Here is a 23,689-nt window from a genome sequence, read left to right as displayed (position 1 = left end):
TGCACATCATCATCAGTGATGGTACTAACCGGAATTGTACCCACTATTGGTTGAACTTGAGCCTGCACATCATTATCAGCGTTAATGTCCACAGAATCCCCGTGAGTATGAGACACATCCTTCTCCCCCTCTTGACCATCATGCACAGGGTGTAGGTGGTCAAGCTCTGCAAACAGCAGACTGAGATCAGTCGGCTCACCATAGAATGGCTCAGACTCCCTGAACGTAACGTCCATACTTACAAACCTGCGTTTTTCAGAGGGACACCAACATTTATACCCCTGCTGACTAGACGAGTATCCCAAAAAGACACACTTCACTGCCCGAGGATCAAGCTTGCCAACAGATGGTCGGTGATCACGAACAAAGCAGGTACTGCCAAACAACTTTGGCGGAACAACAAACTTATTATCTCCAACGAGCAACTCAGACGGAGATTTCATGCCAAGTATCCTGGAAGGTGTCCGGTTGATCAAGTATGTGGCTGTCATAACTGCATCATCCCACAAGAACTTAGGCACATTCATGGTAAACATCAACGACCGAGCAACCTCAAGAACATGACGATTCTTTCGTTCGGCCACTCCATTCTGAGGGGGGGTGTCCGGACATGAAGTTTGATGAAGAATCCCATGGTCAGCCATGAAAGCCCCAAAAATGTTGTTCACATACTCCGTTCCATTGTCCGTCCTGAGCACCTTGACCTGTACCTGAAACTGGTTCTTTACAAGAGCATGGAAGTTCTGAAAACAGCTAAACACCTCATCCTTGTGACGCATCAAGTAAATCCAAGTCATGCGAGAATAGCAGTCAATAAAGGTAGCAAAATACTTCTTCCCATTCATTGACACCACTGGGCTAGTCCATACATCCGAATGAATAAGCATAAAAAGAGATATGCTCCTGAGCCCCTTACTCACATATGAGGCCCGTGTGTGTTTTGCATATTCACAAGCATCACATGTCAGCTTGCCTTTGCCTATTCCACACATAACATCCGGAAATATTCTACCCATCTTATGAGAAGATACATGCCCCATCCTACAGTGATGGATCATCGCCTGCTTCTCCTTATCCTCCATGGTCGCAGCACACACCAAGTCCGGCTGCACCTCCTGGTCCATGTACCAGAGCCCCCTACGCCTGGTGCCAGTCCCAACCGTCTGGCTCATCTGTCGCACCTGAATCAAGCAACCAAACTTGTCAAGGATCACACGACAGTCCATTTGATCAATGAGTGCACTGAAAGAGACCAAATTGACAGGAAAGGCTGGCACATGTAAAACTGACGATAGGGAAATGGTCGGAGTACACTTGACTGTACCAACCCCTATGATTGGTTGTTTTGTGCCATCAGCCGTTTGTATAGTGCCCGTGTGAGAGGGAGGATGCTTAGTGTAAGACTCGAACACACAGGAGTTACTAGCAACATGTTTAGATGCTCCAGAGTCAAGAACCCACTCTGGAGCACTCTCATTAGTAGCAAGAGATGCTCTTTCCGGATTACCTTCATCAGTGGAGGCCCAGTGAGCAAAGTCTCCATAGACAACATCATCTACATCTTTGCCTTTGGACGTCCCAGTGTCTCCTGCAACGGCCATGTGAGCCCTCTGACCCCCTGAGTGTCCTGAGTAGCCACCTCTGCCTCTAGAAGCCTGGCCCCATGAGGTCTCTGAGTATCCACCTCTGCCTCTAGCACTTCTACCTCTGCCTGTTCCCCCTCTGTTATATCCCCTGCCTCTGCCATGAGTTGGACATTCTCTCTTCCAGTGACCTACCTCCCCACAGATATGACATTTGGTGGGATCTCCCCACTCCATGCGCTCAGTGACTGCAAATGTCGAAGCTGGCACAACCTTCACGTCTGCATGCTCAAGGGATAGGCGCACCTCCTCTTGAGTCATCGCTGCAATAGCCTCGGGAATGGTAGGCAGACTAGGTTGGTGCAACAAGGAAGCCTTCCTGCCATCAAAGCAACCTTTGAGGCCAGCCAAAAATTTCAGCACACGCCTGCGTGCCATCCACTTATGCCCTGACTCGATTGAAGCCACGTCATAGAGTTCCAGGGGATCACAGTTATCCTGGTCAGCCCACAGAGCCTGCAGTTCTGCCATGTATGTCATCACTGACATGCCATCATCTTGGCGCAGCAACCTAATCTTGTCCTCAATCTGAGCAATGAGCATGACATTGCCCTTGCCAGAGTATTGAGTGGACAGAATCTTCCATATCTCAGCAGGTGAGGATAGCCCCTCCACAGAGCGTCCAATGGAGGGCATCACAGAGTTCAACAACCACACCATAAGTACAGAGTGGATGACCTTCCACCTCTTGCCCTCTGCACTACGCTTGTCCCCTGGTTCTACAACGGTGCCCAACAAATATCCATCAAGCTCCTTCTGCTCCACAGCCCACAAAGCCCTCCTGGACCAGCTCAAATAATTTGTTGCCCCCTCTAGCTTCATGTCCAGGGGCGACATTTCAAGCTTTTGAGCCACTTCCTGTCAAGGAACGATGGCCCCAGAGTTGGACTCCGCGAGGATCTTAGCGAGCTTCTCCAAAGCCTTGGCAAGACCAGTTGGTTCAGCCATCGTTTGACAGGATAAGCAGCAACAGCAAAACTCAGCCTCAGAGAGTCTTCTTTCCCAAGCAGCAGCACCACCACCACCACAACACCAAGCTCACAACAGCAAGTCCACAGAGAAAAAAAAATCTCTGTAAAGCACACAAGCGGTCCAGCCCAGCCTCTTCCTGTTCCAGAACGAGCAGTCCAGCAGGCTGCACTTCTTTCTTCCTCTGCCGCAGCACCAAGAACCAGCCGCACAAGCACCAGCAGCTCAGCAAGCTTCCAGGAACAACACAAGGCAGCAGCAGCAGCTGCAGTTCCTCTTCTGTTCAGCAGCACCAACAGCAGCAGCTCCCCGCCGCAGCCTGACTCGCACACAGCCCAAATCCGCCGCTGCCTTCTTCCTCCTCCTCCTATTCTTGCCGCAGCCGCCTGCACAGCCCGCAGCAGCCCTCCTCGGCCGCCCCCTTTGCAGCTAGCCACCCCAGGGACGCGAAGCAGGACAAGAGGAAGCAGCACCTTCCCGGCCGCGTCGCAGCTCCTCGAGCCCAGCCGCGCCGCCGCCGCACGCACCACAGCAGACCCGCAGCCTCGCGCACGCACGCAGCCTCCTTTCTCGCCTGACCCCGCTGGGCCCCACCGCCGCCTCTCCGGCGAGGGACTACGCCGTCACCGTCGTCGCCTGGCTCTGATACCATGTTGAATCGGGAGATGGGTACCTTCAGACAGCAGCCTCGCTTCCTGTCTTGTTTCCTGCGTGAGTGTGTGTCTAAGATGTGGCGGCTCTCACGGGAGAAGGGAAGAGGGGCTCCTCTTCTAGGTCAGCACCTCTCATGGGCTTGGGCCCAAGAGACAGATCTTGATGGGCTAGGGCCCATACCGGTTCAACAACTTACAAGTTACAAGCAACCCATTCCTTCAAGCAAACACCCCTTATTTTCTGCAGAGTAGACATTCTACCTTCTAATCTGAATATATTACTAACACGTACCCACAAGTAGCATAATTCCCCCCATTCTGAAAGAGAACCGAAGGCTGACAGAATAAACCAACAAAGTATGGAGGACAAGAGCTACTACATACCCACTTCAATATGCTTGCTTCCAATAGACACCAAGCCTTCAGCTGCTCGAACTATGTCCTTTTGAAAATCCTGTAAGTGTATATCCTTTAGAACTGACAGGACTAAACTCAACAAAGCACATAATGCATCAATGCAGTTGTGCAATAGTTTCTATAGTTATTGACTATAAAAAGGTCTAATGAACTTAATGCAATAAGATATGTTGATAATGATGGTCTATTCATTGCAGCATGGCACAGAAAAGGGAATACATGTTTGATTGCAATGTTATTTTTTAGCTTGCTGCTCACACTACACAGTTACGTATCCCCTGACATTGTAATTTAACCGTTCTTACCCTTCCAGAACGAGTAGAACTGTACAATTTCTCAAGCCTTTGATGTTGCTGTAATTCAACTTCATCAATGACAACAGAATCTGAACGCTCGTAACCAGTAGTGCTGAATTGTTTTATCACAGCCTACAAATTTAATTCATAAGACGTAAGGAAACATAGAATTAATCTTAAACAGAGCACCTGCAGCCCTAGCAGAAACATCAAGAATAATGTAGGCAGGGCAACACCATCATCCTACAAATGATAAACTCTTTCAAATTTACGTTTTCGGGTATTATATTTGCACAAAGACGGTTGCTGCCTCAATTAGAAGGTATACACAAAAGAAGTAATGACACGTGCTCACATCGTGGAATGTCATTGCAGAAATGGAGTTATGAGCATGTTTAGACCACAAAAACAAATTGTGAATGCTAATATGGTTATGCTACAAAAGTGATCTCAAATTTAGCCCTTTTTTCATACAGAAATTAGTAGCAATGCGTAGCTTTACGCTTCTTATAGATAATTAATAACAGGGTTTACATGGAAACTCCACGCATGCCAAGAGCAATATAAAAGAAAAACTCAGTAGTGATTTGCATATATAATGGCATGCCGGAATAAGAACATCTGCATTGATGGCATGGTAGACACTAGAATAACTAACCTAGGAGTGCATGAAAAGGAACAGACCACTGAATTGGACCCTTTCCTAAAAAGGGCCACGGAAATCTTTTTTCTAGAGTCAAGGCTACACAAATTTAGTTAGAGGATTCTGCACATACATTTGTAGAATATGCATATGGAGTACATTGCCCATCTCTAGCGCAATGGTCAATGGGGTTTCACAAAGTACACATATGCTCTGATAAATAGAACCTAAATTGTCATTTTTGCCATTCTGTACTTCCATTAAAAAATAAAAACTTTTCCTGAAGCAGTAATAAAGAACTTTCTCTTCCATTAAACTGTAGCACGAATCCATTTATTTCCATATATACCAATCCTGACACTGTTGTAAACATGAGCAAAGAACGGCATCATTACAAGCAAATAGGAGTATTACATGAGCTAAATATAAGAGCAGGCAAACAAGCTCCTCAAAAGCACAAAAGACCAGCAGCGTAGCTTCACACTAGGGTGTGAACGGTCTGCAATCCAAATCGGTGGCAGTTTAGGATAAGATTAAACAGTCTGCAGTCCAAATCAGTACTAGTTCAACAGTCTGTAGTCAAAGTCAGTAGCAGCTTGGGGAATTAAACCCTAAGAACAGCGTAGCAATTTCGATAGCAGATCCGAGGTTCGCAGGCGATCTCGCTCGTTCCTTGGCGGCCTCCACGCGCACAGCGAATCAAATCATGCCAAGGCGAAATCTCTCGCCCCTGGACCAACGACTAAGCCGCGAGGCAGAAATCATGAGATCTGGGATGGTGCTCACCTGCTGCTGCTTGGCGACCTGCTCCTTGAACTTGCTCGCCTGCTTCCTGAACGCCTCCATCTCTGCTCTACTCGCCTACTCCCCTGCCCCTCCTCGTCCTCTCTCTCTCGCTGAGATGCGCACGCCCAAACACAGTGTACCTGGCCAAACGGGCCGGCCCGGCCCGGCCCATCATAATCGTGCCTGGCCAGGCACAGCCCGCCAGGGCACGATTCTATATGGGCCGGCCCGCGTGCTGCGCCCCCAGGCCCAGGCACGGCCCAGTTAGTAAACGGGCTGGCATGTTGGCCCGTTTAGCATGATGGGCCACATATTTTCAGCCTGTTATTTGACATACTAAGCGTTTTTAAATTTATTTTTACATGTTGGGCCATATATAAATGTATAAAAAAAATAATCGGGGCGTGTTGTGCCGGCCTGCGTGCCCAGCCTCCAGGCCCAGATAGGGCCCAGGGCGTGCGTGTGCTGAGCCTGGCCCGTTTAGCCCGTGCCGTGCCTGGCCCAAGGCGGGCCGTGTCGGCGTGCTCATGTGCCGGCCCAAAAAAACGACCCATTTGGCCAGCTATAAAACACACCGGTGGGCGGTGGCCCTACACGCCGAAAGAAAGGAACAGCGCTGCAACGAAATCACGGCCGTTCATCAAAGGCTATGAGAACGGGCTCGGCCCATGTCTGCCCATTTCGGCCAGCAGCGAGCCTCGCGTGCGTTCAGTTGTGCGCTCTCAATGGCGTTTCTTATTTAGCGTTGTAGGCATCCGTTATAGGCAAATTTACAAACAAGCGCCCTCACTCGTGCAGCTTCATTTCTGCAACCACAGCGCCAGGAAGCGGGATATATTAAGCTTCAACTCTTTACTTCTTTCATTCCTTATCTCTTCTTTTTTTCTTTTTCCTTTTTTCCATTTTCATTTTCTGTTTTTTTCTTTCTTCTTCTTCTTGGTTTATCCCTCATCGATTTTTTGTTTTCTTAAATACCTAAACTTTTTTGAAATCGATGGTGTTTTTCTTTTCAAATTTGATGAACTTTTGTTTTCAAAATCTATGATTTTTTTCTATTTTTAGTTAATATTTTTAACGAATGAAGAGTTTTTTTCAAATTCGATGAACTTTCTTCAAATTTGATGAATTTTTTTCAATTCGATGAACTTTTTTTAAATTCAAAGTACTATTTTCAGATTCAATGAAATTTTCTCAAAATCAATGAACTTTTTTCAAATATGATGAAGAATTTTCAGATTCGATGAACACTTTTTCAAATCCGATAAATTTTAAAAAAAAACTGATGAAGAATTTTCAAAATTCATGAACTCTTTTCTCAAATCCGATGAACTTTTTTGAAAAGTTGATGAACTTTTTAAAATTTGATGAACTTTTTCCAAATTTAGTGATTTTTTTTCAAATTTGATGATTTTTTTCAAATCCATGAACGTTTTTTAAACTCATGGTCATTTTTCATTGTTGTGATTTTTTTAAAAAAATTGTGCACTTTTTTTTACATTTCATGAACTTTTGTTTTTGAATTCGTGAAATTATTTGAATACATGAAACATTTTTACAGTGGCCAACTTTCCAAAAAAATCACATTTTTCCATACATTCACGTTTTTCATCAATGTTTTCAAATAATTAAAAAATCTAAGCGAGATAAGTAGCGCTGCTACGCTGGTTCTTAAATTTTTTTTTTTGCGGGGGACGCTGGTTCTTAAATAAGGTCGTGCTGAAGTGAATCACTAGCAGCCAATAGGTGTACCAGTTGGCTAAACTCAAGGACACATATGAGGTCGCGAGTTTGATTCATAGACAATCACCTTTTTAGATTTTTTTCATACAATACTACAATTTTTTCTGCATGGTTGTTTGTGGGCCGACCCACCAGGAGCTGTTGCAGGTGCCAGCTGCCTTCGGCGGCTCTGAGGGCATGTATGACGTGGGCGCCATGGTCCGATCCCCCTCCCCCCCCCATCCCAGGATTTGGACTGGAGGTACCAACAGCGCTACAAATCAATAACTACTCAACTAACTCAGCTGGTCGTTGGACTAAAAACCAGCTTTTGGACAAAAAATTTGTTTCTTTTCTCTTCACGCACAACAATAATTGTTGGGAACACGGTAATTTAAAAAAAAATCTTAGGCACACGCAAGATCTATCATGGTGATGCATAGCAATAAGAGGGGAGAGTGTGTCTACGTACCCTCATAGACCGAAAGCGAAAGCGTTTTATCAACGCAGTTGATGTAGTCGTACACCTTCACGATCCGTCCCGATCAAGTACTGAACGTACGACACCTCCGTGTTCAGCACATGTTCAGCTCGATGACGTCATCGCCTTCTTGATCCAGCAAGAGGGGCGAAGTAGTAGATGAGTTCCAACAACACGACGGCGTGATGACGGTGTTGGTGAAGAGCAATATCCGCAGGGCTTCGCCTAAGCACTACGAAAACTATGACAGAGGATAAACTAGAGGGGACGAGGTTGCCGGCACACGGCTTGGTGTTCCTTGATGTGTCTTGGGTGCTAGCCCTACCCCTCTATTTATATGTTGAGCCTTGGGGTCGAAACTTGGAGTAAAAGCCTACACAAAGTCGGTTTCACCCGAAAGGCAAGAGTCCTTCTCGGACTCCAGGACCAGACGCCAGGGACCCTGACGTCTGGCCCCTGGACTCCGCAAAACTTCCTTTTGCTCTTTCCAAAAACCTTGTGGGCTTTCCCCTTTGGCCCAAATAAAGTATTCTCGTACCCAAACATTTCGGGAAACATCCGGAACCCCTTCCGGTGAATTCTGAAACCCTTCCGGAGACGAAACACTATTATCCCATATATCAATCTTTATCTCTGGACCATTTCGGAGTTCCTCATCTTGTTCGTGATCTCATCCGGGACTCCGAACAACATTCGGTCACCAACATACATAACTCATATAGTACTATATCGTCAACGAACGTTAAGCGTGCCTGACCCTACAGGTTCGAGAACTATGTAGACATGACTGAGACACCTCTCTGGTCAATAACCAATAGCGGAACCTGGATGCCCATATTGGCTCCTACATATTCTACGAAGATCTTTATTGGTCGAACCGCATAACAACAATTGTTCCCTTTGTCACCGGTATGTTACTTGCCCGAGATTCGATCGTCGGTAAATTGTTACCTAGTTCAATCTCGTTACCGTCAAGTCTCTTTACTCGTTTCGTAATGCAACATCCCGTAACTAACCCATTAGTCACATTGCTTGCAAGGCTTATAGTGATGTGCATTACCGAGAGGGACCAGAGATACCTCTTCGATATACAGAGTGACAAATCCTAATCTCGATCCATACCAACTCAACAAACACCAACGGAGACACCTGTAGATCACCTTTATAATCACCCAGTTACGTTGTGACGTTTGGTAGCACACAAAGTGTTCCTCCCGTATTCGGGAGTTGCATGATCTCATAGTCATAGGAACATGTATAAGTTATCAAGAAAGCAATAGCAACAAACTAAACGATCATCGTGCTAAGCTAACGGATGGGTCAAGTCAATCACATCATTTTCTAATGATGTGATCCCGTTTATCAAATGACAACTCTGTCCATGGCTAGGAAACTTAACTATCTTTGATTAACGAGCTAGTCAAGTAGAGGCATACTAGTGACACTCTGTTTGTCTATGTATTCACACATGTACTAAGTTTCCGGTTAGTACAATTCTAGCATGAATAATAAACATTTATCATGATACAAGGAAATATAAATAACAACTTTATCATTGCCTCTAGGGCATATTTCCTTCGGTCTCCCACTTGCACTAGAGTCAATAATCTAGATTACATTATGATGATTCTAACACCCATGGAGTCTTGGTGTTGATCATGTTTTGCTCGTGAGAGAGGCTTAGTCAACGGGTCTGCAACATTCAGATCCGTATGTATCTTGAAAATCTCTATGACTCCCTCCTTGACTTGATCGCAGATGGAATTGAAGCGTTTCTTGATGTGCTTGGTTCTCTTGTGAAATCTGGATTCCTTTGCCAAGGCAATTGCACCAGTATTGTCACAAAAGATTTTCATTGGACCCGATGCACTAGGTATGACACCTAGATCGGATATGAACTCCTTCATCCAGACTCCTTCATTTGCTGCTTCCGAAGCAGCTATGTACTCCGCTTCACATGTAGATTCCGCCATGACGCTCTGCTTGGAACTGCAGCAACTGACAGTGATACGTCCATTTTGCATCATGCTTGTATATCGATATTTATTGTATTATGTAACGCCCCGAGACCGATGTGCCAGGTGTCCTCCAGCTATTCGTTGTTGTTGCCTTGTCATTGCTTGCGTGTCATGCATTGCATATCATGTCATCATGTGCATTTCTTTTGCATACAGGTTTGTTTCATGCATCCGAGCATTTTCCCTGTTGTCCGTTTTGCAATCCGGCGCTCCTATGTCATCCGGTGTCCCTTTCTACCTCTTTTCGTGTGCGGGTGTTAAACGTTATCGGATTGGACCGAGACTTGTCATGCGGCCTTGGTTTACTACCGGTAGACCGCCTGTCAAGTTTCGTGCCATTTGGAATTCGTTTGGTACTCCAACGGTTAACCGAGGGACCGAAAAGGCCTCGTACGTGTTGCAGCCCAACACTCTTCCAATTTGGCCCAAAACCCACGAAACCTCCTCCATCCTCTCGGTCGTTCGATCACGATCGCGTGGCCGCAAACCGCACCTCATTTGGACTCTCCTAGCTCCCTCTACCTATAAATAAGTGATCCCCTTCGAAATTCGCGGACGAAACCCTAACCTCCTCCTCCGCGCGCCGCCGGACATTTCTTCTCCGCCGACGGACATGTCCGCGCCGCCCGCCGCGGCCAACCACGGCATGCCACGTCAGCGCCACCGTCCTCTCTCTCCTCCTCCACCCCGCCAGGCCCGCCGGGCCCGGATCAGGCCCGCGGAGCCCAAACGGCCGCCGCCGCCACCTACGGGTGAGATCCCGCGACCCCGCCGCCATGGAGTCGTCGCCCCGCCGCCTCCGAGCCTCGTCGCCGGCGCCGGCCATCGCCGCCGAGCCCGCGCGCCACCGCGGCTCCTGCCCGAGATCCGCCCCGCGCTGCCGGAGCTCACCCACCGGAGCAGCCCGCGCCCGCGGCCTCTTCCTCCGCCGCGCAGACCTCGCCGGCGGCCGCCGCGCCGACCTCGCCGGCGGCCGCCGCGCCCTCACCTCCGACCGCCGGCCGTACCTCCGCCGCCATCTTCCCCGCCTCCGGCCGTCTTCGCCGTTGCCGGACCCGGTCCGCTCCGGATCTGGATTAGGTGGGATCAGATCCACCGGTCCGGCGAACCAAACAGCCCGCGCCACCCGGATCCCTCCGTCCCGGGATCATCTCATCCAGTTGACTTTCTCGCAAGGTGAAAAACCACTAAGTCCCCCAGATTCCAGTATTTTTTGGGCATTTTCATCGCCTCATAACTCATCATCCGTGGCTCCGTTTTGAGCGTGTAGCATATCAAAATGTTCGCCTCAACGAGTACATCATTTCATCGCATTGCATCATTTTCATTTGAGCTCATCTTGATGCCCGAAATGCTGTTGGAAGAGGGCTATGTGAGGAATTTGTCTGATCTGTTTCAGCAAATGGCATTTTGTCATTTTTGCCATGATTAATGTGTGCATGATATGATCCTGAGCTCTACATGTGTTTTGTTATATGCCATGCCATCTTTATAGTGGTGCTTACCATGTATTTTTGTGATATTTGTGGTGACTAGCACAAGCTTGCAAAGTAGCGTAATCGGGAATGCTGTTTTCAGGGACTTAGAATTTCACTAAGTCCTTGTCCTGATTTTGTTGTTATGCCATATGTTCATGTTGTTTCCTAGTGATTCGTGCCTATTTTGAGGATGATCAGTAAGGATGATTTGTTAACATTGTGGTGCTCTATCCATCCATGTCTTTGTTTGCATTTATGGAGCACCCTAGATTGAGTCAATCAAGCTCTACTTTTGCTATATCGTGAATCCTAGCAGATTGTTGACTTGTTAGCGATTTTGCCGAGGATGTTGCTATTGACCCGTGCATGCTATCTTGTTGTTCTTGCCATGTCTAGCTTCTATGATATGTATTCTTGAAGCGTGTATACTTAGTTTGTCATGCCATGCTTTGTAGTGAGTGCATCGAGCTCGTAAACATGCCTACTCGTTAACAGATTTGCATGCTCTAGTTTTTCACTAAGTCTGAGATCTGTTTATGTTTTTGCTATGTTCACATGCTTGCAATTGTATTCTCTGATCCCTTTTGGCTCAAGGTCACTAAGGGACTTTTGTTAAGTGTTTTGAGTAGCTTTATGCCATGCCTTGCTTTGTCATGATATGTTCCTGTAGCATGTAGTTTTCATGCTCTAAATTATGCTTCCTGATGATAAATTCCAGACTTGTGTTAATTTCACTAAGTCTGGAACCTGTTATCATTTGCACTTTTGCCATGCTTGTTTGAACCTGTTAATGGATGAATTAGCCGTTGCCTAGTGTTCATCTTTTGTTAAGAATCTTGAGTGGATCCCTTTTATGTATTTTTTTGCCATGTTTGAGTGTTGTAGCATATTTAACTTGTTGCATTTAGAGGGCTACTTGCTGTTTATCGTAGACCAGTGCCATATTTGTTTTGCTTGCCATTTCCAAACCGTGCATCCGATTCCGGTGATCTTTATATCGATTTCAATCGAAATCATCTCACATTTCCAGTGGCACTCTTGGATTTCCAAGTTGAGGCCATGTTCAATCATTCCTTTGCAAATCATGCATATGCATCGCATACCGCATCCCGCATATCATACCATGCTCATGTGTTGGTTGTTTACTATGTTTTGTGCTTCTTTCCGGTGTTTGCTTCTTCGGGTTGGTTCCGATAACGTCGCGTTTGTGAGGACCCATTCGACTACGTCCGTTTGTCTTCTTCATGGACTCGTTCTTCTTCCTTGCGGGATTTCAGGCAAGATGACCATACCCTCGAAATCACTTCTATCTTTGCTTGCTAGTTGCTCGCTCTTTTGCTATGCCTATGCTGCGATACCTACCACTTGCTTATCATGCCTCCCATATTGTTGAGCCAAGCCTCTAACCCACCTTGTCCTAGCAAACCGTTGTTTGGCTATGTTACCGCTTTGCTCAGCCCCTCTTATAGCGTTGTTAGTTGCAGGTGAAGATTGGAGCTTGTTCCATGTTGGAACATGGATATTTTGTTGGGATATCACAATATCTCTTATTTAATTAATGCATCTATATACTTGGTAAAGGGTGGAAGGCTTGGCCTTATGCCTGGTGTTTTGTTCCACTCTTGCCGCCCTAGTTTCCGTCATATCGGTGTTATGTTCCCGGATTTTGCGTTCCTTACGTGGTTGGGTTATAATGGGAACCCCTTGACAGTTCGCCTTGAATAAAACTCCTCTAGCAAGGCCCAACCTTGGTTTTACCATTCGCCACCTAGCCTTTTTTTCCCTTGGGAGTCGCGCATCCCGAGGGTCATCTTTATTTTAACCCCCCCGGGGGCCAGTGCTTGTCTAAGTGTTGGTCCAAACTAGAGCCCCTTGCAGCGCCACCTCGGGGAAACTCGAGGGCTGGTTTTAGTTGTACGGATTGCTTATCCGGTGTTGCCCTGAGAACGAGATATGTGCAGCTCCTATCGGGATGTCGGCGCATCGGGTGGTCTTGCTGGACTTGTTTTACCGTTGTCAAGGATGTCTTGTAACCGGGATTCCGAGCCTGATCGGGTCTTCCTGCTAGAAGGAATATCCTTCGTTGACCGTGAGAGCTTGTGATGGGCTAAGTTGGGACACCCCTGCAGGGTTTTGAACTTTCGAAAGCCGTGCCCGCGGTTATGGGAAGATGGGAATTTGTTAATGTCCGGTTGTAGAAAACCTGAAGTTTATCTTAATTAAAATACATCAACCGCGTGTGTAGCCGTGATGGTCTCTTCTCGGCGGAGTCCAGGAAGTGAACACGGTGTTGGAGTTATGCTTGACGTAGGTTGTTCTAGGATCACTTCTTGATCATAGTTATTCGACCGTGCTTTTGCCTTCTCTTCTCGCTCTCATTTGCGTTGTTAGCCACCATATATGCTAGTCGCTTGCTGCAGCTCCACCTCATACCTTTTACCTTACCCATAAGCTTAAATAGTCTTGATCGCGAGGGTGTGAGATTGCTGAGTCCCCGTGACTCACAGATACTTCCAAAACCAGTTTGCAGGTGCCGTTGGACCGTGCAGTTGACGCAGCCAAGCTCAAGGAGGAGCTCGACGAAGATCTTGTCCTTTGTGTTGTTCTGTTTCCAGTTGATCAATAGTGGAGCCCAGTCGGGACGATCAGGGATCTGTGTAGCATTTGGGGTAGTCTTCTTTTATTTTGGTTCCGTAGCCGGACCTTGTTTGTATCTGGATGATGTAATGTTTTATTCATGTATTGTGTGAAGTGGCGATTGTAAGCCAACTATGTATCTCTTTCCCTTATGTATTACATGGGTTGTTTGTGAAGATTACCTCACTTGCGACATTGCTTTCAATGCGGTTATGCCTCTAAGTCATGCTTCGACACGTAGGAGATATAGCCGCATCGAGGGCGTTACATATTATGGGTTGTTATTACACATTATGTCACAATACTTATGCCTATTCTCTCTTATTTTACAAGGTTTACATGAAGAGGGGGAATACCGGCAGCTGGAATTCTGGGCTGGAAAAGGAGCCAATATTAGAGACCTATTCTGCACATCTCCAGAAGTCCTGAAACTCCACGGGAATTATTTTCAGAATATATAAAAATTATGGGTGAAAGAAGTACCAGAGGGGGGCCACCCACCGTCCACGAGGGTGGGGGCACGCCCTACCCCCCTGGGCGCACCCCCTGCCTCGTGGGCCCCCTGGTGGCCCTCTGATGCCCATCTTTGGCTATATGGAGTCTTTCGTCGAGGAAAAAATCATAAGCTAGCTCACGGGAAGAAACTCCGCTGCCACGAGGCGAAACCTTGGCGGAACCAATCTAGGGCTCCGGCGGAGCTGTTCTACCGGGGAAACTTCCCTCCGGGAGGGGGAAATCATCACCATCGTCATCACCAACGATCCTCTCATCGGGAGGGGGTCAATCTCCATCAACATCTTCACCAGCACCATCTCATCTGATGTGACCCCATGTGTTCTCGCAGCATGAGAAATCTGATCATGAGGAGGGCGATGAACTTTCGGAGGATCTGAATATAAGTGATGATTTACGTATCCATCTGATGTTGATCAAGGGAGCAAACAAGAAGCTTGGGACAAGGTTTGAGGAGTTGTCTGCAAATATTGTTGGCGTCGAGGACAGGTTGAACGAGCGTTTGACTGCCAGCGACCGACAGCGCACTGATAGTCTACAGGTGGTGACTACGAGTCTTAATCGGCTCAACGCAACAGTTCAGCGCCTTCAGGCGAGAGATGTGGCACCCCGACAATCCCGCTCACTGATGACCCACAAGTATAGGGGATCTATCTTAGCCTTTTTGATAAGTAAGAGTGTCGAACCCAACAAGGAGCAGAAGGAAATGATAAGCAGTTTTCAGTAAGGTATTCTCTGCAAGCACTGAAATTATCGGTAACAGATAGTTTTGTGATAAGGTAATTTGTAACGAGTAGCAAGTAATAAAAGTAAATAAGGTGCAACAAGATGGCCCAATCCTTTTTTTAGCAAAGGACAAGCCTGGACAAACTCTTATATGAAGTAAAGCGCTCCCGAGGACACATGGGAATTATCGTCAAGCTAGTTTTCATCACGATCATATGATTCACGTTCGATACTTTGATAATTTGATATGTGGGTGGACCGGTGCTTGGGTGCTGTCCTTACTTGGATAAGCATCCCACTTATGATTAACCCCCATTGCAAGCATCCACAACTACAACAGAAGTATTAAGGTAAACCTAACCATAACATGAAACATATGGATCCAAATCAACCCCTTACGAAGCAACGCATAAACTAGGGTTTAAGCTTCTGTCACTCTAGCAACACATCATCTACTTATTACTTCCCAATGCCTCCCTCTAGGCCCAAACAATGGTGAAGTGTCATGTAGTTGACGTTCACATGACACCACTAGAGTGATGACAACATACATCTCATCAAAATATCGAACGAATACCAAATTCACATGACTACTAATAGCAAGACCTCTCCCATGTCCTCAGGAACAAACGTAACTACTCACAAAGCATATTCATGTTCATAATCAGAGGGGTATCAATATGCATAATGGATCTGAACATATGATCTTCCACCAAGTAAACCAACTAGCATTAACTACAAGGAGTAATCAACACTACTAGCAACCCACGGGTACCAATCTGAGGTTTGGATACAAGAGATGAACTAGGGTTTGTGATGGGATGGTGCTGGTGAAGATGTTGATGGAGATTGCCCCCCTCACGATGAGAGGATCGTTGGTGATGACGATGGTGATGATTTCCCCCTCCCGGAGGGATGTTTCCCCGGCAGAACAGCTCCGCCGGAGCCCTAGATTGGTTCCGCCAAGGTTCTGCCTCGTGGCGGCGGAGTCTCGTCCCGAAAGCTTGCTTATGGTTTTTTCCTCGACGAAAGACTCCATATAGCAGAAGATGGGCATCGGAGGGCCACCAGGGGGACCACGAGGCAGGGGCGTGCCCAGGGGGTAGGGCGCGCCCCCATCCTCGTGGCTGGTGGGTGGCCTCCCTCTGGTACTTCTTGCGCTCAGTATTTTTTATATATTTTGGAAATAACTTCCGTGAAGTTTCAGGACTTTTGGAGCTGTGCAGAATAGGTCTCTAATATTTGCTCCTTTTCCAGCCCAGAATTCCAGCTGTCGGCATTATCCCTCTTTATGTAAACCTTGTAAAATAAGAGAGAATAGGCATAAGTATTGTGACATAATGTGTAATAATAACCCATAATGCAATAAATATCAATATAAAAGCATGATGCAAAATGGACGTATCAACTCCCCTAAGCTTAGACCTCGCTTGTCCTCAAGCGAAAGCCAAAATCGAAAAATATGTCCACATGTTTAGAGATAGAGGTGTCGATAAAAATAAAATACGGACATGAGGGCATCATGACCATTCTTAGAACAGCAATATATATATATATTGTCATATGATCTCTTATGCTAAGGTAACAATTCAATCACAATTTCAAGTATGAATCATAAACTTCATTGAGAACCAACAAACTCTAATCTCAGTCATTTAGAGAATTGCAATTTATCATAGGAAAGAGTCAATATAAGAGCTTTTCAGCAAGGCCACATACTCAACCATCTTTTAGTCTTTCACAATTGCTAACACTCACGCAATATTTATGGGTATGAAGTTTTAATCGGACACAGAGAAAGATAGGGGCTTTATAGTTTTGCCTCCCAACGTTTTACCTCAAGGGTAATGTCAACAATAATAGTTCATGAAGACTCACATCCAATTAGCTATATATAGCAGGATCTTTCCAACACATTGTGCTTGCCAAAGGATAAAATGTAAAAAAGAAAGGTGAAGATCACCATGACTCTTATGTAAGGTAGAAGATAAAAGTAAAAGATAGGCCCTTCACAGAGGGAAGCAGAGGTTGTCATGCACTTTTATGGCTGGATGCACAAAATATTAATGCAAAAGAACGTCACTTTATATTGCCACTTGTGATATGGACCTTTATATGCAGTCCGTCGCTTTTATTTCTTCCACATCACAAGATCATATAAAGCTTATTTTCTCCACACTAATAAGTCATACATATTTAGAGAGCAATTTTTATTGCTTGCACCAATGACAACTTACTTGAAGGATCTTACTCAATCCATAGGTAGATATGGTGGACTCTCTGTCAGGACCCCGATTCCAAGTCACATCGATCTAGCCGGTAACACCTCATATCACTTTGCGGCCTCACGCACGGTATCCCACGGGTGTCGCCTTACCATGGCCCGGGACCGTTTGCGCCTTTTGACTCATGTATATGATAGTGTCGCTAGCATCCATATGACAGAGAACCCGGGCCGACATGACTAGTCGTGAACCCAAAGCGGCACAGACCTATGGAGACAGGCATACATGAATCACATCGATCATGTCGGTCATCAGCGAGTGATTTCGGGCTGTAGCACTGGGCTAACAGGACTCCGGATATCACCGCGTGACATTTCCCCGAAGGGACAGACATAGGAACGAAGTGAAACACATGTCGGCCAGTCAAGTGTCCTGAACAGTAGTGCTGGGCTAGCAGGACTCCGGTGAACCGGGCTGTAGCGGACTACTATGGCTCGAGGAACACTAGACTACATTTCCCCATAAGAAAGACTGCCAAGGATAAACAACTAGATTGTCGGATCCCACTCATACCAAGCATTTCAATCATACACACAATATGCCTGATATGAGTACATACAACATGGCATCACAACAAAACTCTACAACTCAAGTACTTTAATTAAAGGCTCCCGAGAGCAATACATAACATGTTCATACAGATAGGGGTCACATGACCCGACACTCAAGTCATACAATCATACAAGCACATGCGGAAGCAACTAGTCTGAGTACAGACACTAGAAAGAAAGAAGGCTTCTCGAAGCCTGTCTATCTACATAGGGCCCTCCATGGCCAGGATCACCACCTGGGTGGCTAGTCACTCGTCGACATCAAGGTCTACATAAAACCCATCGGAGGGGGCGGTGTTGTCGTCTGAAAACAATAAATAAGCAAACATGAGTACAAGGTACTCAACAAGTTTTACATCAGAACCTAATATACATGCTCATTCTCAAGAAGGTGGTGGGGTTATTGCAACAAGCCAGCTTTAACTCTTGGCTAAGCTATCCTACGGAACTCCACTAGTAAAATAGTTTTCGCACACGAGTCCACTACTCACCAACACAATACTCCACTGGGGATCCTCTCTCGTCATCCTACGAGAGGGCCTTCCTCGGTACTCACACTTATCTTGAGTCTTTTAGTAGTATCCATTAACTTGTCTATGAACTGTATAGGCAACCAAGTAATCCTTTACCGTGGACACGGCTATTCGAATAGTTTTATACCCTGCAGGGGTGTACTTCTTCATACACGCTTTCACCACTTACCGCCGTTTACACGACATGTACTCGGCAACCTTCAAGCGGAAGCCCAGCGAGGGTGTCGGCCACGGCCTACCTAAACACTTAAGTCTCTAGTCCAGGTTTATCGCCTATCCATGTTCCATCCGCAGGGAGTCCGGCCGAGGTTTCCACTTACGGCCCCGAACGATGTGAACAGGGTTCCCGAGACACCAAATGGGTGACTCAGTACACCATGCCACGGTGTATCTACCGCAACATAGCCCACCCCTAGGGTCAGCGCTACGCACGGCCGCCAACACATAACCTACAAACACCAGAAACTATTTGCAACTCCTGGACAGAGTACTAGGGTGATTAAGAAGCCGAGAGGGTCCATTGGTTTCGGGCCCAATGTACGGTAGTAACTGCATCTTAAATCACACATACAGATCTCAGTTCTTATGGACGACCTCAATGAAACAACCCACCATGTACTCCTACATGGCCTCTCATCGATACCTTTACCAAAACATGTTCAACACATCCCTCATATTACCGACATAATCATATCACTCTAGCCCATCACCCAGATGAACCAGACCTGACACAACTCTAAGCATAGCAGGCATAGCAAGGTAGGAATCACATACATGGCTCAATCAACTCCTACACATGCTAGTGGGTTTCATCTAGTTACTGTGGCAATGACAGGTCATGCAGAGGATAAGGGTTCAGCTACCGTAGCACACAGCAGTTTGAATCGCGTTGTCTTAATGTAGTAAACAAGAGCAGAAGCGGGAACATGGGTTGTATCGGAATGATCAATGGGTTGCTTGCCTGTTGTAGAGGTAGTAGGGTACTGCCCTTCAGACGGATACTCGGGGTTATCCTTGGAGGCAGAACCTACCACGAAAGTCACACCGAACATAATCAACACATGGCAATATGCAACAATATGATGCATGCTATGACATGGCAAGATGAAAGTTTCTTGGCCTAATGCAAGCTAAAACAGAAAGGGATGAACTCATTTGAATCAAAGATTCAAATATTAGTTCATTAAACATGGCCTTATTAGTGCATTACCTTATTCTGCTTAAACAGCAAGGTTAACTTGTTTTGTCATGCATGAAACCATTACAGATGGATAGATTGAATTTTTCTGATCATTTTTCATATATAAAACTTTGCATTTGGAGCTATGGTTGATTTTCTATGATTTTTAGAAGTTTTGACTATTTTTTGGAATTTTCTATTAAAGAATAAATCCAGTAATTGAATTAATGCGTCAGCACTGTGTCACTGTGACGTCAGTGGGTCAAAGGCGCCAGCCCAGGTCAAACCTGACTGGTGGGCCCCTTCTGTCAGTCTCTCAGCTAACTAACAGAGTTAGTTAGTGGTTAGTTAGCACTAAACTGGGTTAGTTAGGCCCTGGGCCCACATGTCAGTGAGAGAGGGTTAGTTAACAACGTCATTAGCCTCTAACAGAGTGATTAGCTCTAATTTAAACTAATCTGAAAAAGTTAGGAGCCGGCCCCACCTATCAGTGTCTCAGGCGGAGTCAAACTGGGGTCAAACCCCTGGTCAGCGGGGTTAATCCCGCCGGTGTTGAGCCGCCGGCGAGGCCGAGACGGCGGAGAGCTTCGGAAATCGGCCACAGGCGACCAATTCGACCGCGGTTTGGTCCTACGCATAGCTGGGGCTCGCGCGCATCTAGTGGGGCAAGTGGGAGGAGCTGGGGTGGAGCGAGCTCGCCGGAGTCGAGCTCGTGGCGGCGGCCGGAGCTCGGCCGTTGGTGATTTTGCTGCTGCAGCGAGCTAGGGGGAAAATGGACGTGCTAGCGAGGCGCTGCGAGGTGCGGGGAGTGCGTTAAGCACCCACGCTTGACCAAAAGGCCACCGGAGTGACGCCGGCGTCGAGCTCGCGCGGCGGCGTGCTATGATGAGCAAGGGGGCGGCGTCTACGGCGGGCAAACGAAGCAGAGAAGAGGGGGATCGGTAGAGGAGCTCACGGCGGTTGCAGGACGCGTCTCAGCGGGCTCGGGGGAGGTCGGACGTCGTCGGGGCGTTGCCGGCGATCTCGGCGGACCGAGGAAGAAGAAGGCATCGGGGAGGCGCTTGGAGGCGTCCGGCGTTGCGTGAGTCGACGGGGAGGCGTAGACGATGGAGGCGGAGCTCACGGGCACGTCAGGGAGGCGAGGGGGTGGCTCTAGTGGCAACTACGGCAAACGGTGGCGAGGATCGCGCTCGACCATCGCGGGAGAGGGTGAGGGAGACGAGGGGGAGAGAGGGGAGGAGTGCAGGTAGGTGCTGGGCGTCTCCGTGGCGCTTGGATGGGGACGAGGAGGCAGCAGGAGGTGGAAGCAGGAGGTGATGAAGCCATGTATCTAGGGTAGGGGCACGGGCCTGTCCAAAGAGCCCTACCCTGGGACATCCCTAGGAGAAGTCACCTTTCAATCGACTTGAAGGTATCCCACTCGACGGGTTCAAGACACTCGACCATGAAGCCAACCACTCGACCATGAAGCCAACCACTCGACTGCCAGGAGACCTAGAGTCACTCCGTAGGCAAACGGTCGGCTATTAAGTAGTCTTTATGGTCATTATCACACTTTATTAAGGGCGTTACCGATAACGCCCAACCTTAAATGTACCTTAAACCCTGCATTACTGAGGGCAGGAGGGGGCCGGCGAACTCTATATAAGCCACCCCCCTCCTCAGTATGAAGGGTTCGCACCCCTGTTATTCACACGCCAGTAATCCAGTCGACCGCCTCCGGGCACCGAGACGTAGGGCTGTTACTTCCTCTGCGAAGGGCCTGAACTCGTACATCTTGGTGTGTTTACAACTTCCCAATAGCTGAGATCTAGCCTCTCATACATACCCCCCTACATCACTGTCAGAGTTAGAACCACGACAGTTGGCGCCCACCGTGGGGCCGGAATCTTAGCGCCTGATTGGAGAAGTTGCAATTTTTCCGATCCCTTTGATCATGGTTTCGTGCGGAGTTTTGGTGGAGGGCCGCGAGATCCGCCTCGGCGCACTCACGTTCATCGCCGACGACTCCGCCTGGCTTCAGGAGGCGCCACTCGACATCGACGCGCTCCCCGTCCGCGGTGCGATGCATTTCCGCACATGCGTTCGTGGCGTCCTCCTGCGACAGCCGTCGACCCAGTATCGGTCGGCCCCCGTATCGTCTCCCCGCTCTGTCTCCCACCGCCGCAAGCGCTCCGGTCGGTCGAGACTTCAGAGGTGGGTGAGGCATGCCGTGGCTCGCCAGTCGGCCGCCCCGCAAGTCGCAGCAATCGAGCCCGACGAATCCCTCTGCGGCCTGTTCGACCTATCGACTGGCTCCACGGAGACCGCATCCGAGTGCGACAGCAGTGACCCAGCGGTTGAGATCCTGGCGGTCGATGGAATGCGCAGTCCTCCCGGTTTCCCTCGCGCTGGAGGCGCGGGTGGGGGCGACCCGTCGCATCCCCACGATGAGTATCTCCCCGAACCTCTCACGTCATTACAGCGAGAGGAGCTTCGCCGCCGGAACACGGACGCACTCCGCACTCTTATCGTCAGAGAGTCCCCTGAGGCCCGGGCCTTGGAGGACGCGCGCTTGGCTAATTTGGTCGAGCGCACTCGACTGGAGAATCTCCAGCGAGCACTCGACGAGCAAGCGCGTCAGCGGGCTCCCGAGTCTAGTCGACGCCAGCTCTTCCCGCCGACGCAGGTATACCGAACCCCAGTTCAGAATTTGGCCGCCGCGGCCCGTATAGCAGAATCGATTCAGCCCTCCTAGTCGGAGGCTGGCAGGGGCTTGTTACAGATCAGAGCGTTGCTCCGGGCGGCGGGAAACTAGAATTCCGCTGTTTCTCAGTCGCAGAATAGGATCCACAGTCGATCCGTTGCAACAGATACAGTCCAGTCGGCTCACAGCCCGCGGTCGCCCCCGAGGCGTGAGGGACGTGGCGACCGGCATGATCAGTACAGAAGGAATGAGCAGTATGATCACCGATCCGATCGTGATGATCGACGTCGAGTGCCAACCCCTCCCCCGAGGAGTGGGTCATATGCGCCTCGACATCGAGATGACAGGCGCCCTCATAGCGTTGAGCAGAGGATTCCTGTCGACCCTAGGGACCCAGGCTTTGACGCGAGATCTGTCCTCGTTCAAGGCTTGGTTGATAGGAACAGGGCTCATCGGGAAGGCCAGAACAGAGATGCGCCCGCCAGCAGCAGAATACATGTTTCAGGGCCAGAGTGTTTCAGTCGAGCCATCAGGGCCGCGGTGATTCCTCCCAACTTTCGGTTGGCGACTGGAGTCAGCAAGTTCACCGGTGAGTCTAAGCCTGACACTTGGCTCGAAGATTACCGAGTGGTTGTACAGATTGGCGGTGGCAATGATGAGGTGGCTATGAAGCATTTGCCTCTCCTGTTAGAGGGCTCGGCCAGAGCGTGGCTGAATCAGTTAGCACCCAGCAGCATCTACACTTGGGAGGATCTCTCTCGAGTGTTTGTCACAACCTTTGAGGGAACATGCAAGCGACCCGCAGGCCTTACAGAATTGCGGTCTTGCGTGCAGAAGCCGAGTGAAACTCTGAGGGATTACATCCAGAGGTGGATCACTTTGCATCACACAGTTGAGAACGTACCGGATCACCAAGCAGTTTGTGCCTTTAAAGAAGGCGTCAAGAACAGAGAGTTGAACCTGAAGTTCGGTCGGACCGGAGAAATGTCCCTCAATCGGATGATGGAAATTGCCACCAAATACGCTAACGGAGAAGATGAAGATCGACTCCGGAGTGGCAAGCAGAAAGCAGTCGCCCAGGAAACCGGAGGCAATTCCAGTCGGAAGCAGAAGCAGAAGGCCGAGCCAGCCGCCCCTGGGGAGGCCCTGGCCGCAACCCAGGGAAATTTCAAGGGAAAACCCAAAGGCCCCTGGAAGCCCAAGAAAGTCAAGGATCAAGATGGAAATGATGTTTTGGATCTGCCATGTCACATCCACACCAAGAAAGATGAAGAGGGTAATTTCATTTACCCAAAGTATACCACTCGACAGTGCCGGCTCCTGATCCAGCAGTTTCAGGGCAAACAGCTCAAAGATAAGGAAAAAGAGTCGGACAGAGTCGAGGACAAGGAAGATAGCGACGACGGATACCCCCAAATCAATTCCACCCTGATGATTTTTGCTAATGTCGAAAGCAAAAGTTGACTGAAAGTCAT

The 23,689-nt window shown here is 48.2% G+C and overlaps 1 protein-coding gene across 1 annotated transcript; it reads right to left on the bottom strand.

Moving 5' to 3' along the window:
* Positions 1-979: 979 nt before the first annotated feature.
* Positions 980-5,560, bottom strand: LOC125536999 (SH3 domain-containing protein 3-like). Its single transcript, XM_048700285.1, has 4 exons — positions 5,408-5,560; positions 3,988-4,110; positions 3,650-3,719; positions 980-1,181 (listed from the first exon to the last, which is right to left on the bottom strand). Exons 1-4 carry the CDS (start codon positions 5,465-5,467, stop codon positions 1,138-1,140), a joined length of 297 nt encoding a protein of 98 aa, XP_048556242.1. The 5' UTR covers positions 5,468-5,560; the 3' UTR covers positions 980-1,137.
* Positions 5,561-23,689: the final 18,129 nt, after the last annotated feature.

This window comes from Triticum urartu, chromosome 2 (genome assembly GCF_003073215.2).
Source record: "Triticum urartu cultivar G1812 chromosome 2, Tu2.1, whole genome shotgun sequence".
Lineage (NCBI taxonomy): Eukaryota > Viridiplantae > Streptophyta > Magnoliopsida > Poales > Poaceae > Triticum > Triticum urartu.
Note: the sequence above shows the minus strand (reverse complement) of the source record. Positions and strands in the feature narration are given on the sequence as shown.